At 42.6% G+C, this 15,612-nt stretch overlaps 1 protein-coding gene across 4 annotated transcripts in view; it reads left to right on the top strand.

The window, feature by feature from the left end:
* The window catches only part of Dmxl2 (Dmx like 2), a 142,746-nt gene extending 127,470 nt beyond the window's left edge, over positions 1-15,276 (top strand). For 2 of the 4 annotated variants that reach the window (XM_032910105.1, XM_032910103.1), the window contains exons 34-44: positions 1,769-1,831; positions 2,669-2,755; positions 2,836-2,957; positions 5,539-5,677; positions 6,326-6,386; positions 6,484-6,611; positions 7,168-7,245; positions 10,069-10,160; positions 11,316-11,368; positions 12,643-12,860; positions 13,793-15,276. In XM_032910105.1, coding sequence (XP_032765996.1) covers positions 1,769-1,831; positions 2,669-2,755; positions 2,836-2,957; positions 5,539-5,677; positions 6,326-6,386; positions 6,484-6,611; positions 7,168-7,245; positions 10,069-10,160; positions 11,316-11,368; positions 12,643-12,860; positions 13,793-14,002 — 1,251 coding nt within the window. In that variant the 3' untranslated portion in view covers positions 14,003-15,276. The remainder of the gene's footprint in view (positions 1-1,768; positions 1,832-2,668; positions 2,756-2,835; positions 2,958-5,538; positions 5,678-6,325; positions 6,387-6,483; positions 6,612-7,167; positions 7,246-10,068; positions 10,161-11,315; positions 11,369-12,642; positions 12,861-13,792) is intronic. The other 2 variants (XM_032910107.1, XM_032910106.1) reach the window with 1 other exon arrangement.
* Positions 15,277-15,612: the final 336 nt, after the last annotated feature.

The raw sequence follows: 15,612 nt of genomic DNA, 5'->3' as shown, positions 1-15,612 counted from the left end.
CTTGGTCCCCTACCATATCCTGCAGGCTTTGTGGTCTTGGAGTCAGCAGTCCAAGCTGTGGGTTCCAACAGGGATCCTATAAAGACTACAGTAGGGCAGAGAGAGCAGGCACTCCCTAACTTGCTATAGGAGTATGATATAACTTAGAGTTGGAATAAGAGAATTTTGTTGGTTTCCCTTTTGATTTTTGTATATTGAATGAAGTGACTCTCTTCTCTAGTATTGTGTAGTTTCTCTATTTGTGCCACCCTATAGAATATCACCAGTCACATGTGACTGAGCCCTGAAATGTAGCCCATATTACTGAGCTTCCAATTTTGTATAATTTTGAGTAGCTACATGGTTAGTGGCTACTGTATCAAGAAGTACAAATCTGTTGAAATGTTTTAAGAAAAGAATTTTGGAAAATATTTAAAACAAGATAAAAACTAACCACTTGTCTCAGAAATACAATACTAAAAGACAAAAACTAACATGTTGGCTAATCCATGATTTGAAATTCTTGACATACTATAAAACAATAGCTTCACTCATCAAATAAGTTAAAGAAAAATATTCCACAGATCAAGCTTTTGTCAAATTGTTAAATGTGTCAAGCCAGCGGGTTGACTTAGCAAGCCAGTTCTTCAGTGATTGACTTTCACTGAATTAGCGGTTCTCAGAGTAGAACAACTCACATGCTCTCCTGGGTGCTTCATTGTCTGTTGCTGCAGCCCCCTGTGGTCCTTAAAGGAGAGTCAGGGAATTTGAATGGCCTCTTAGGCTGAAATTGTCACGTCAAGAACACTGTGGAGAGGTTTCAGGTTCTGGTCATGCCTTCCAGGGTTAATGCAGTAGATGAGTACTATTTCTAGTTGTACCTTGCCTAGGACTTGTCAACCAGAGAGCAAGCAAGCAGCTTTCTTCCTATGCCTCATCCTCTCTTTCACAAGGGGAAGGGTCTGGTTATCTGATTGCTCAGACTCGTGAGTTAGTACGAATGCAGCAGTGATCAGTGCAGAGGTTGGTGGCCTCTGCTGACCTGCCAGCATTTGGAAGATAAAGCAAAAGGATCTCGTACTTCAGCCCCGGGCTGTTGAGACCAGGTCTCAATAAAACAAAAGGCAGTGTGCTTTTAGCATTCGTGAAGCTGGGGGTTCAAGCCTCAGGACTTTAAAAAAAAAAAATGGAGGTGATAGTATGATTGGAAATGGCTCGGGCAGTAACTGAGGACATGGGTCAGCTTGCCAGCACCCACAAAGAATCCAAGCAGCCGTACACCTGTCCTCCTAGAACCGGTGCAGCAGAGAAAGGTAGATGCCAAAGCCTGCTGACCGATAGCTGTGAGATCATAGTCAGTGAGAGACCCTATGTCAAAAACATGAGGTGGAGAGCCATTGAGAAAGACACTCTGTTGAATTCTGGCCTCCACAGGACCTCCCTCCTTGTGCACACACATCAATATGTACATGTGTATAAAACAGAAGTAAGAGAAGTAGGGCTTATTTTTAGAGATTATAGTTTTAAGAACTTTACGTTACGTAGATGGTATATAAATAGTAAATTTTAATTGTGAAGTAGGTTTTCATGTGTATATGATGGAATAGCACATCATATTAGTTAGGCTGGTTTTGCTTTGTTGATCTGATATTCTGTTTTATCCAATTTAATTTTTTGAAGTCAGTTTTATCCTTTGTGTGATGGCTATTCTAGTTTGAAATTTTTCATTCTCTCTATTATTTCATTTTATGCATGTGTTTTGTGTTTGTGACGGTGTGGTGTTATATAGTCTGTAGAAGAACATGTGGAGCAGGTCAAACACAACTCCGTAGCAGAAGATTGCCACATCAAGGTAGCCTCCCGTGCCTCCCTGTAGCTCACTTTTCAGAGTTCTCAGAGCTAACCCCTCATCTCTAATGCTAACCGCGGCTGCCCAACTGATCAAGAGGCCTTGCTCTCAAAATGGAGGAGAGGGGGCGCCCTGGGTCCAGCTCAGCTCAGCTCTGCTCAGCTATGAGTTCTTCTTTGTTCTCTTCTCCACTTCTGTCATATTTTCTAGACTGTCTTAAAGCACGGCTGATCTTTCTTCTTGACTCTCCTTCTCTTGCTTTCCATTGATCTCAGACTCAAGATGTCTCCCTTGTTCTATTTTTCATTCTTTTCTCCCTGATCTTTCTAGTTTTTCCCTGTTTCCAAATTCCTAACCCATATCTCCTTCGACTTCCTGTGATGACTTTGTGTTTCATTCTGTGCCTCTTACACACACACACACACACACACACACACACACACACTCACACACTCACACACACACACTCTCACACACACTCATATATACACACACACCACACTCACACACACACACACACACTCACACACACACACACACACACTCACACACATTACAGAATATTTGCAAATTTTAGAAGAGCTAAAATAGATGTATAAATTGTGAAAAAAGTTTAATCATTACCTTGCAATCACACTGGGACTCTTCATAATTGGGGCATTTGATTACAGAGCTTCAGAACATGAGAGCAGATTCCTACAACTAATTCCCAACACTCCAATGCTCCTCCACTCTTCCTGCTGCCGCTACATTTTCTTCCTGCCCAGCTGTCCTCCTGTGGGATGTTTGTGTCTGTGCAGAGTCGTGCAGCAGCCACTAACCCTCAGCCATGTTTTGCAGGTTGAAGCTGATCTGGGCTATCCAGGAGGGAAGGCAAAGGTCATTCATAAGGAGTCCGACATGATCATGGCATTTTCTATTAATAAGGTAAACATTGGAGTTAGTGTAAACAGCGTTCTGCTTTTTAGTGGAATTGCCCAAATCATTGTTCTGCCTTTGCTTCATAGGCAAACTGTAATGAAATTGTTTTGGCTTCAACACACGATGTTCAAGAACTTGATGTCACTTCTCTACTGGCTTGTCAATCGTATATATGGATTGGAGAAGAATATGACAGAGAGTCGAAAAGGTGTGGCTCCTGAGGGGTAATGATAAATGCCATTGTCAGCTGGGTGGTTGTGGCGTGTGCCTTTGATCCCAGGACTTGGGAGGGAGAGGAAGGGGAATCTGAGTTGGAGACCAACCTAGTGTGCAGAGCTAGGACAGCCAGGGCGTGTGCACAGCTAGTTCCAGGACAGCCAGGGCGTGTGCACAGCTAGTTCCAGGACAGCCAGGGCGTGTGCACAGCTAGTTCCAGGACAGCCAGGACTCCTCAAAGAGATCCTGTTTGGAAAAGCCAAAAATGTAAACAAACAAACAAACAAATAAAAATGCTGTTGTCTTTAGCAAATGCATGCTAAGTTGTCGAGATGAGAAAGGTATACCTCTCTTCAGTTATCCAAGAAGCAAACGTAATTGGTTTAGTTGATAATGAAAGTCTTCACTTATACTAAATTTACAAATTACTCATAATTTTCCCATTAAACTTGAATAGTATTTAAACCAGAATAATCTCTGACAGAAGGTCCAAGGTTTGAAACTGCAACTTTGACATTTAGCCCCAGGGAAGCGGGAGTTATACAGTAGTCAGTAGTTTAACTGCTCTGGATAATGAAAGCACAAAAATAGCATGCGTACATTTATAGCCTAATTTAGGAGTTGGTCACATTAGTCCTCCAGTGTTGTTTAAGTACTATTTTGAGAAAGATTATTTTTTACAGCTAAGAATGTCAACAACTTTAATTTCATCTGAAGAGTTTTGCAGTGCCTTTTAAAGTTGTTTCTATGTGCTTGCTTTTGCTGTTCCTCTTCTCCAGTCAGGAATCTCATGTTGTAGGACTGTTCCCGAGGGCACTTTCCATGTTCAGTTCTCTCTTGATAATCTGTAACCAGCTTTAGTCTGAGGTAGAGTGGATGGAACCATTTAATATAGTCTATAGCTCCGTCATCAAGTTACATTCACATTTTTATGTGATGAAAATTAATGTTTTTAGGTCTTTTTCCTTACTTGCTTTTGGCTTTTTGAGACAGCTTTTGAGACATGGCTATCCTCTAGCCTCCCAGGTACCTAAACATGAGCTTCTCATCTCTACCTTTCTTTTTACCTCTCAAGGACTGAGACTACAGGCATGGTGTTAAGAAAGCTTTAAAATTGTGTTTCTTATTTCTTTAAAAATATAATCTGGGGTTAGCTTAGCATCTTGTTTAGGATGCAGGAGTCCTGGGCTCAGTTACATCTAAGGGGAAGGTGTAGTTGGGCATGGGGGCTCATGCACGTGATTCTGGTCCTTGGGAGAGGCAGGTAGAAGAGGCTGGAGAGAGCCCCGCTGGTGAAGTGTTCGCTGTACAAGCATGAGGGCCTGCAGTGGGTCTTCAACACCCACCTAAAACCTGAGTGCAGCACCAAGTGTCTGTGACACCAGCACTGCAGAGCAGTGAGTTGCAGTCTGCAGGAGGAGCTCGCCTTCTAGCCTAACACACGTATCACACATACACAGAAATAAAAGCCAAGCAAATAAATTAATGTAAAATAAAGTAATTTGATATATGAATACCTGTATATAAGAGATCATTAATATTTGTTTACTCAAAATAAGTCTGTGCTACTTTTTAAGTTCTTATCATCATACATTAATTTTACATAATTTGGTCATGTTTCTGCTAGCCTCCTGCCCCTCCCTACTCCTAACTGATACCTTTTCCTCTTCTCAGCTAGCGCCTCTTCTCCTTTCATATCGTGTGTGTGCGTGCGTGTGTGTGTGTGTGTGTGTGCGCGTGCGTGCGTGCGTGCGTGCGTGCGTGCGTGTGTGTGCCAAAAATTTCATTATGGTTGTTTATAGAACCATTGGCAGTGCTGTATGGCTAAAGAAAATAGCTCTCCCTTTCCTAGCAACCATTGGCTATGTATAACTATTCAATTAGGGTTAAAATACTTTAAAGTAAACATTAGTTCTAATTTTGTAGCAATAAAGCTGCTCACATAGATAATATATTAGACTGAGTTTATATTTTGTTTAATGGGAAGAAGTGTTAAAACTGGCTAGATTTAGATTTATACCTAAGTTTTTTATTCAATGAATATTCTATTTTTTATGTAATATTTTAACTGCCAACGAACAAATTATTTTTAAAAAGCAAACCCTTACTAAATCTGTATTTTTTTCTTTTCATATTTTATTGGTTATTTTATTTATTTATATTTCAAATGTTATCCCCCTTCCTGGTTTCCCCTCCTCAAACTTCTTATCCCATCCCCCTCCCCCTGCTTCTTTGAGGGAGTTCCCCTACCCACCCACCCACTCCCACCTCACTGCCCTAGCATTCCCCTACGTTGGGGCATCAAGCCTCCCCTGGACCAAGGGCCTTCCCTCTTACTGATTCAGACAAGGCCATCCTCTGCTACATATGCAGCTGGAGCCATGGGTCCCTCCATGTGTACTCTTTGGTTGGTAGTTTAGTTTCTGAGAGCTTTTGGGGATCTGGTTGGTTCTTCCTCTGGGGTTAAAGAAAATACCATTAAAAAAAATCTTTTGGTTGTATAAAATCCATGTAGTTGGATTTCTGTTAAAAGAGAATACACTTTCAGAGTAACATACAACTGTTCTCCACAGTTCAGATGATATTGATTACCGTGGTTCCACCACAACCCTGTATCAGCCTGGTGCAGCCTCCCATTCTTCAAGTCAGGTGCACCCACCCCCATCTCTGCCGTGGCTGGGCAGTGGGCAGACCAGCACTGGAGCTACTGTGGTACGTCTTTCACTGCCAGACACATCCGGTTTCTGAGCATGGGCTCCTCAAGAAATGGGTTGGAGTTGCTCGACACAGAAATTATCCTGAAAATGAGAGTAACATGCTTTGAGTTTCCACATATCCGCCACGGGTGAGGGTGGAGATAGGGTGGAGATTACTCTCCTCCAGCTTTTACTTCGTAGAGGAATACTGAGACACAATGGTAAAGTAATGTCAGAGAGGAGTTCAAATCTATTTATTTAAAGTTTGAAAGTTGCCTCAGGTTACTGAATGTTAATTCTTATTGGTCACTATTGCTGGAGGGGTCCTATTCTTTCATATTCTGAATATCAGCCTGATACCAGCCTGGGCTACCTAGCCAGATTTCCCCAAAGTCAACCCGATTGTTGTCAGGGAGGGGACAGTTGGAAGAGAGTCCCTTTGTCACTAGATGAAGCTGTTTGTAATGTCTTCACAGCACAGGGCTGTGCCAGTAAGTGATTGCTTCTGTTTGCAAAAATGTGTATTAAATATTTCAGAACCCCGAGCAGGGCTTGTCTCAGCTAAAGCTTCTTATGAGGAGGAATGCCACAGGGGTGCTCTGATGCTCTCCTTCCTCAGCCCTCCTGAATACACAAAGCAAACTCATTTTTCCTCCCTTTAAAGCTCATGAAAAGGAACCTGCATAATGTTAAGAGGATGACTTCCCACCCTGTCCATCAGTACTGTACGTATTTGGTTTGTCCTCCACGAGTTTGCAGTGTCTTTTGAAGAATGAGTTGTTGAAACTCTTCAGTTTCTTACTGCCCCCCTTCTGCGTCTAGATCTCACAGGTGCCCAGGACGGCAGCGTGCGGATGTTTGAGTGGACACGACCTCAGCAGCTTGTCTGCTTCCGTCAGGCCGGCAATGCCAGAGTTACTAGACTGTATTTTAACTCACAAGGCAACAAGGTTTGTCCCTGGGAGTTAATGCTGAATGCATCCAAAAATAGCTGGATCCTGAGTATATAATATTCATTAAAACTATATCAAAAATGTAATGACTCTGGGTTTAAACTGAGCAGGCTGTTGTATTCTGTTTATGTAGCCTCTCTTCTTACAATGGAAACACAAATCTGCAAAACTTAATGCAGGTTAACCAGTTATTCATTTCAGCATTTTGTGAACGAAAACTACTTCTACCCCAAGTGCTGTTGGTGTCTGCCAGCTTGCTAGAGTCTAAATGACACCCTCTGTTGTGGAGGCTTAGGGGAATGCAGGGTGTGTGTGGACAGTTAGAAGGTGACAGGGCAGGGTGTGTGCTGTGTATGTGTGTGTTTGTGAGTGTGCTCACACACACACTGAAACACGGCAGGGAAGGAAGGAACTTGGCATTCGTGGGAAGCACAGGGAGACAGCTGGAGGAGGAGTTTGTGAAGTGGGGTCTGAGCAGGCCTCTGTCATAGGATATTTTACCTTTGGCAAGAATTCTGAATATCTGTGTTTGGTGTTCATGCCATTCTTACAGTGTGGTGTTGCAGATGGAGAGGGTTTTCTGAGTATCTGGCAAGTTAACCAAACTGCATCGAATCCTAAACCTTACATGGTAAGTGCCGCTCACATTTCCAGAGTGAACGTAGAAACCATATTGTTGGTGAAGTGTCTGCTTTCAACAGTGGATCTCAGTAGTCATGCTGTTGGAAATGACAGTTCCCCCTAGTGTGCGCCATCCACTTCTATCCTCGATTTAGCAGAAATTACCAAAACAACAAACAACTTTTGCTTTTTATCTTAAGGGACAACTGTGGGTTTTTTCCTCTTTGTGGTCCAATTCAGAATACCTTTTCTAATGGTACTTTTGTCCACTTTAGAAACAATTCTTTTTTCTTTTTAATAATGTTTTATTTTATGAGAACTAAATTTATAGTTGTAGAATTTTGTTAAGTAGATAATTAAAATTCAAACAGTTTCTGAGCACTAATTTCTTTCAGGGTTTTTTCTTTTTACTGCATGGTAATCTAACCCTGAGTTCCTCCACACACTTACCCACATCACATTAAATGTGCGCTGGCACACGCTGCTGTGCCTTCCTGTGGCAGAGCTGTGGCTTAGGAAACCTGAAAGCCTTTGCTGTCCTGGGTGGGCCTCACATTTTTTATTAGTTATTTCTCATTTTCCTTATTTATGTTTTGCTTGCATGTGTGCATGTGCACACCTAGAGGTCAGAAGAGGTCATGAGATGCCTTGGCACTGAAATTAGAGATGGGTGGGCACCTCCATGTGAATGTGGAGAAGAGCAACACGCGCGTGGCTAATCTCTGAGCTCGCTCTCCAGGCTTAGGTGGTATTTTCAGCATTGTATGAATAAATGGAGGATCAGAAAGCTCTGAACCTAGATTGTCCTTTCTAGAGTATAAAAATTTTTAAACGTTTTTATTAAAAATCTTTTTCATACAGTGTATTTTGATCATGCTTCCCTTCTCCCAACTCCTTCCTTACATATGAGAGATACAAATATTAGATTAGTGTGTTGTAGACGGCCTTAGTATCTTTAAGAAATGCAAGTAACCTTGAGTTACTTGAGTAGACGCTTTGCCTACTCATGCAGAATAAAGTCCTGGTTTATTTTTAGATATCCTGGTATCCTCCTCTTGGGTTCTTTGAAATTTCTGTTTTCATCACTTGATGTAACAAGGAAGGAATATTTAGTTCCCCACATTCCTGGGGCATTCTTAGGAGTGTTTAGGGCAGGTTTGGGCTTGTGAGATTTGTGCAGGACCACTTGTAACAGTGCCTTTGTGATTGGCAAAGTGTAGTGAGCAAAGGAGCACAGAGCTGGCCAAGATGAAGTCTGTATTCAGACTACAGTGTTAGCTTAACCACAGCCTAAGGAGATGGGCGAGTTGGAGTCTTCTGCTTGGGTTACTGTTGTTCGTTATGATGCAGACTATTGTATCAAGTGTGTCAGGTTAGCCAAGGGGTCAGCATTAAAGTAACTCCAACTCTTAATCTAACCAAATGTCTTTAGTGAGTTCATATATTTAGTTTGGGGTGAGGTCTTGCTGTAGCCCAGGCTGACCTTCAGATCTTAGGTTCAAATGATCTTCCCCTCCATCCTCTCTTCCCAGTTGCCCCACCCCCTTTTATTTTAGATTTTTCCAACTTTGAGGAGTGCAGGTTTTGAAGCATGATGTGATGATTCTGCCTGCCCTAGTTGAAGGCTGGGGCAAGGCAGCTAGGACGGCACGGGAGTGTGTGTAGTGTGGAAGGATGCTGAGACAGTGAGGTTGTTGGGGGAGTTTGGATAGTGCACAGCCTACCTGGACTTCTCCCAGTTCCCTTGGTCTCTGTAGAGTGTGGTTTCTCAGCCCCAGACTAGTCTCTGGTAGAGCAGAGAGTCTTGGCCCCTGTAGGAGAATGGGACACTGGAGATAGGGTAGACAGAGGCCAAAAACGTGGGGAGTGTGATGGGTGGGAAGCCCATCTGGGCTTCTCCCTGTCCGCATGGTCTTCCGGTAGGGCAGGGAGTCTCTGCTCCAGTTGGAGGCTGGGGCAGAGCAAATAGCAAGGTGCAGGCCTGGGGATAGGCTGGGAGGGAGGCTGAGAGAGAGAGAGAGAGAGAGAGAGAGAGAGAGGAGGGAAGTTGGGAGGTGGGCAGCCAACTGGCACTTTTCCCAGTCTGAGTGGTTGGTCTCTGGCCTGTAAGTTTATTTTTTATTTTATTCAGTTCTTAAGTAGCTTAAGACTTTCTGAAATGAAAGACAACTTTAAACTATTTTACCTGAAAATTGTGAGCATGGTTACAAACCCAATGCTTCCTCCAGTAAGAAAAAAATTGTCACTAAGGTCACATTGTTACAACTTTTAATACTTTATAGGCTAAAAAATTAGCACTAGCCTTTAAAAGGGGGCAGGACTAGAAATGGGGAGAGACAGTCACAACTACTTCATACTCACTTGTTTGTTCTTTGAGTTTGTTAAAATTCTTTAAAGTGCTGTGTCTTTATCTTCTACTTAAAAAGAAGAAAAAGTTGGCAATGTGCTCTCTGGGTGTTTAGTGGCCTGCAGGTTTTGAGTACTAAGCACTTAGTGTGGGTCTAGGTTCTGAGCAAGACAGGTAGGCTTTTAGTCTGGAGGAGGCTGGGGCTCAGGCCCCAGCAGTGTGCACTCTGACCCCATCCTCACTGAGTTCACACAACTGTTCATATGTGTGGTAGCACAGCACCTGGGGAGTTGAGGATCATAGGTGTGAAGCAGCCTGAGGTACACAACAAGATCCTATACCCAAACCAACAGAACTAAAACGTAAGCATTGAAAAGTGTATATCGTTGCTCAAGAGTCCTGCACATTACTGGTGGAGCATTATTTGTATCGTCTCAGTTGCTACTGGAGTTTTAGATAACATTGGCTACATTTTGTTTTCTCTAGAGTTGGCAGTGCCACAGTAAGGCCACAAGTGATTTTGCATTTATCACCTCTTCAAGCTTAGTTGCGACATCTGGACAGTCCAATGACAATAGGTAGGTTGATGGAAACAAAAGAATAAGAAAAGTTTAAACCTGGGGATCCATCCCATATATAGACACCAAACCCAGACACTATTGCTGATGGCAAGAAGTGCATGCTGACAGAAGCCTGATATAGCTGTCTCCTGAGAGGCTGTGCCAGAGCCTGACACATACAGATGCAGATGCTCGCAGCCAACCATTGGACTGAGCACAGGGACCTCAATAGAGGAGTTAGAGAAAGGACTGAAGGAGCTGAAGGGGTTTGCCCCATAAGAAGAACAACAGTATCAACCAACCAGACCCCCCAGAGCTCCCAGAAACTAAACCACCAACCAAAGAGTACACATGGAGGGACCCATGGCCCCAGCCACATATATAGCAGAAGATGACCTTGTCGGCCATAAATGGGAGGAGAGGCCCTTTATCCTGTTAAGGCTCGATTCCCCAGTGTAGAGGAATGCCAGGGCGGGGAGGCAGGAGTGGGTGATGGGAGAGCACCCTCATAGAAGCAGAGGAAGGGGGGATGGGATAGGGGGTTTGCAGAGGGGAAACTGGGAAAGGGGATAACATTTGAAATTTAAATAAATAAAATATCCAATAAAATAAAAGAAAGAAGAATTTAAGCACAACACTTTCCTAGAAAGTGAGGATTTCTATTTAGTAGGGTTTTTTTAATCCAAGGAATATGTTTTATAATCCTTACCATGACACAAAACAAATATTTGCCCCAATGTAGTCTGTTACTACATTGTATCATTTTTATGCTGAAGTGACTTAGTCTTTAAAACGGCTGTCATCATAAAGTCCGTTAGCACAGCTGAGCGTTTACATTGCTCCAGCCATCTTCTCATTTCCCTCACATTGTTTTCATTAGCTGCGTGCTGTGAACAGGACTGTTAACCTGAAGCCATAACTTCCCAGGGTTATAGCAGGACCCTTCTGCAGAGAAAGTCATTTCCCAGTTTCTCCAGAAGGGTGGCAAAGAGATGGGTGGGGGTACAATGCCAGGGACCTTATGAAAGTGATACTAGGATAAGCTCTAGGATAAACCACCCTCATTCTAATTAGAAATCTCGGATAAGTAGGAAAAATTTTTCTTGAGAAAATTTGTGCTTAATGATGATTTTGAATAATTGTTTCTGATGTACTTTATTATTTCTTTAAAAGAAACGTATGCCTCTGGGACACATTAATATCGCCTGGAAACAGCCTCATTCACGGTGAGTTAAAGGGGATGCTTACCAGGTTTGATTTAACTTCCAGAACTTGGTGTTTGCTCACAGGTTGATATGGAGGACTGCACAGAGAAAAGAGGTTTATTTTGTCCAACAGTTTCAGCCCCTGGTTGATTGTCCTTTGAGTCTGTGGCAGAGAAGTACCTTATGGGGAGAACATGAGCTGAAGGAAGCTATTCTGCTCATGGATGCCAAGAAGCAAAGGGGAGAAGAATGGGGACTACTCTCCTGCCACGGGGACCTTATCTTCTAAAAGCTCTGCTACCACCTAGTGGTGCCATGGTAGAAAGGTGTGGGGCACGCTTATCCACACTGTCGCAGAAAGCCATCTCATTAGCTTGTGGCTGAAAGTTTTGAGGTGCATGAGGCTGAGCTTCTTACGAAGTCACTGGCTACAGATGAGGACAGCATCAGGTAGGGTGAATGGCGCTGGGTAGTGACGAGTGTGTGCACCACTGGGAGCTTAGTCTCCTCTGCACTCCTGCTGCTGTATGCTGTTAAAATGCTAGGAATGAATGTGTGCAGGATGTGCGCGTGAGGGTCAGTGTGCTGTTCCCACGTGCGTGCTCTCCGTATTTTGTATGAGGCACATAACTTAGGACTTTTAAACACCCTTTCTCTGTTCATGTTTCATGTTGATATAATGGATAGAAACTTTTTTACTATTACTTAGTATTTTAAGTGCAGGGTTTCAGAGATTCTGTGACCTCTAGATGGGTGTCCTCTAGAGTTTTATGTTTGTCCTCTTGTTGCTGTAACAGAATACCTGACAGAAACAGCTTAAAGGAAGGAGAGTTTAGTATGAGTAAGGGATTCAGAGGCTTTCTAGTCATGACCTGCTGCCTCCACGATTCTGTGCTGGTATGAGATAGAACCTCACAGCAGAGAGCGTGTGACGAGACAGACCACCTCACCTCACCTCGAGCCTCAGAAGAGGTGATAGGAAAATAGCATGCTTTAGTGAGCTATTCCCACGGCCAGGCCCACCCTCCAGGGTCCCCAGTAATGCCATCAAAGTGTGAGTCTTTCGGGAGAGCTGAAGCCAGAACCCCTGTGGCTGTCATCTCTTAGTGCCTGAATTCAGTAGCTGGGGACAAATTCTCAACACATGTACCTGTTGGAAGACACTTTATAAACAAATCATTACAGGGAAGAAAAAGGTGAACAATGAAATGCTGTATTTTAAATGTGAATTTAAGCATGAGAACCACAAGCTTCATGTTTTGGGAAAGTCTCCTGGTGTTGTTCTTTTTCTTCAGGTTTTACGTGCCATGACCATGGTGCCACAGTACTTCAGTATGCCCCCAAACAACAACTCCTCATCTCTGGAGGTAGGAAAGGTTACATCTGTATTTTTGACATCAGACAGAGGCAGCTAATGCACACCTTCCAGGCACACGACTCAGCTATTAAGGCTTTGGCTCTGGATTCCTGTGAGGAGTACTTCACTACAGGTTCAGCAGAAGGCAATATAAAAGTAAGTATCCCAGGAGGTGAGACTATACTAAATGTTAGTCCTTTCCTGCTGTCTAGACTGCTTGTTAGAAAAAGCACAACCATTGTACTCTGAAATGGAGGTATTGAGTAAGGCCTTCTGGGGTACTACATGTTCTTGACATGCCCCTAACTTCTGTGTGGCTCTTTCTAAAGCACTCTGGAAAGCTTTGGAAATCCAGCTAATGATTCAATTTACTGGATCTCAGGCTACTGTTACTACGGGCCTGGAAGGGGCTGGGATGTACCTCAGTGGTAGAATACTTGCTTAACGTGCAAGGTTTGGGGCCTGGGTTTTGTGAGGATGGTCCTGTCATCAGAAATATTAATAAGAATAGACTTACAAAAAGGGAGTAAAGGGTTTGAGGTTTTGTTCTGTGATTTTTGATCTCGGGACTTCATGGTGCCAGGCAAGCATGAACTAACAAGATATGCCACTAGCCCCAAGTGTTTGGGCTTAACACGTGTGTGCATTTAGCAAAATTAGTTTGGTACCTTAGAATTGTCTTCCTTTTTCTTACCTCTGTCCTCGGTACTCATAGCTGAAGGGATGTTTCCAGGTGGGTGAAGTAATACCATTATTTCTTTTATTTTGTCTTGGAGCCTAGCTAGTTTCATGTGCAAACATATTTTATTGAATTAAATATTTGGTTGAATTAGTATGGGAGGTGTGTGTGTGTGTGTGTGTGTGTGTGTGTGTGTGTGTGTGAGAGAGAGAGAGATATTTGGAAGCTGCAGGAAATCTAAGATAGGATATGAGCTATGTGATTGACACTATCACCTCCTGTTAGGTCGACAGCTAGGAAACTGGGCTTCCATCTAATTAGTTGGGCCAAGGAACAGAAAGGAGAGCTATATTTTCACTTTAGGTCTCTCATCTTAATGACTCATCTTATTTATTTTTTAAAAAACTAGGTATGGAGACTGACAGGTCACGGCCTGATTCATTCCTTTAAGAGTGAACACGCTAAGCAGTCCATATTCCGGAACATCGGAGCTGGAGTCATGCAGATTGAGATCAGCCAGGACAATCGACTGTTCTCCTGTGGTGCAGATGGCACGCTGAAAACCAGGGTTCTGCCCAGTGCTTTTAACATCCCTAATAGAATTCTTGACATTCTGTAGTCTGAGTGCTTGGGGGTTTATTTTATATACCTCTCAGTTAAAAGGTGTAATGTAGGAGTTAGGCAGTTCTGCTTTCCAATACAGTCAACACCTTGAAGTAACAGAGTCTCTGGAATTTGACTCTGATGCAAGCTGGGTTTTACTCAAGTATACTTGGGTGTTGCCTACCCAGGTTGGTAGAGTGCATGTACCTTGTCATTATGCTGGCGTATTAAAAAACAAAACAAAACAAACCCCTACCTTGTATTGTATGAAGGGAAGCTATTCTTCACATCATGTAACACCTGATTCAGAAACACTTGCGGTTAGCTAACGGTAAGTTACAATAATGAGCAGGGCCTTTTTACCAAATTGAGGAAGAGAACATTGCTGATTCAGGCTTTTCTTCCTGTTCTCATCATGGAAGGAGCATGCTGCTGTGTCTCGTTGAGTAAAGGACAGTCCCGGGTGTTAGACGCACTAGACCACCAGAGACACTTCCTAACTGTGGAGCAGGCCCAGCCACTCTCACGGCCTGCTGAGTGTGTTCTCCTGTTAGTGTTTATACTGAGCTAGTACTGTGACTTGCAAATGAGTGCAAATTTAAATGCAATGTTTCCCTCACAATTTGCACATTGACATTTTTGGACTGCTAGTTTTTCTATTAAAGTATTTGCCTTTATGTCAGGAATGTCATATGTTAGACATGGTGTATTTGCAGTTAAGTAAAACATACCTTCCCAGTCTAGTTTAGTACTTTTCTTTTCATGTATTTAAAGTTAATAAGGCACATGTAAAGCTATGTGGAAACTACACCAGTAGAACATTTCCTATCAATTAAATGAATGTTAGGCTCTTTGTGGCCAGTTGGTGAGATCGGTGAGATTATTTATTGCCACAGCCGATTGTATAAACTATGCAGAGTTAAATATTATTTGCTTGTAAAATATTAGCCAGTGTCATATTTTGATGTATTTCCTTCGTTATGACCCAAAAATATGTTGCAATATTGAAACCAGTGTCTGTGTATGTTTAAGTGTTTACCAGCAAATTGTCTCATCATGTAATGAGAATGTTTAATGCCCATGTGGTAAACAGTAAAACATAATGGTATAAAAGCACCTTTCTCTGAAGGCAGTGTGGTACTCATGCTGTGAAATACACATGTAAAAGAAACGTTACTTGTTAGAGTTTTATTTTAGTTTGGCCTATTTAAGTAGACTGGTCTGGCATTATTTGACACTGTTTTTAAGAGTTAATTTTAATAAAATGATTAACTATTAGAGAAATTTTAAGCCCTTAAACTCTTTATTCATTCACATACGCCTATGGAACGTCATGTATACAAGAAGCAATTCTAGTGAGATGGAGATTGAGAGGTGAGAGGGTGCTTACGTCACTGAAGCTTGTGTGTAGAATAGTTTACTGAAGGAAGTGTAACTGGTGGGGATGCAGGGTTGGGAGGGAGAGCATGTTGAACACACAGAACATGGACAGTGTGGGGTGAGCATTCATTTACCACACTGTAGATACTGCAGCCCGTGTGTGCCGCATTGTCTTTGTGTGTGCATACTAAGATAGTAGGAGTGTTCATCAAGAGTCTAAAAGGTAATGGACTTGCCTTTACATAA

The sequence above is a fragment of the Rattus rattus genome, chromosome 8 (genome assembly GCF_011064425.1).
Source record: "Rattus rattus isolate New Zealand chromosome 8, Rrattus_CSIRO_v1, whole genome shotgun sequence".
NCBI lineage: Eukaryota > Metazoa > Chordata > Mammalia > Rodentia > Muridae > Rattus > Rattus rattus.
This window is presented reverse-complemented; position numbering and strand designations above follow the sequence as displayed.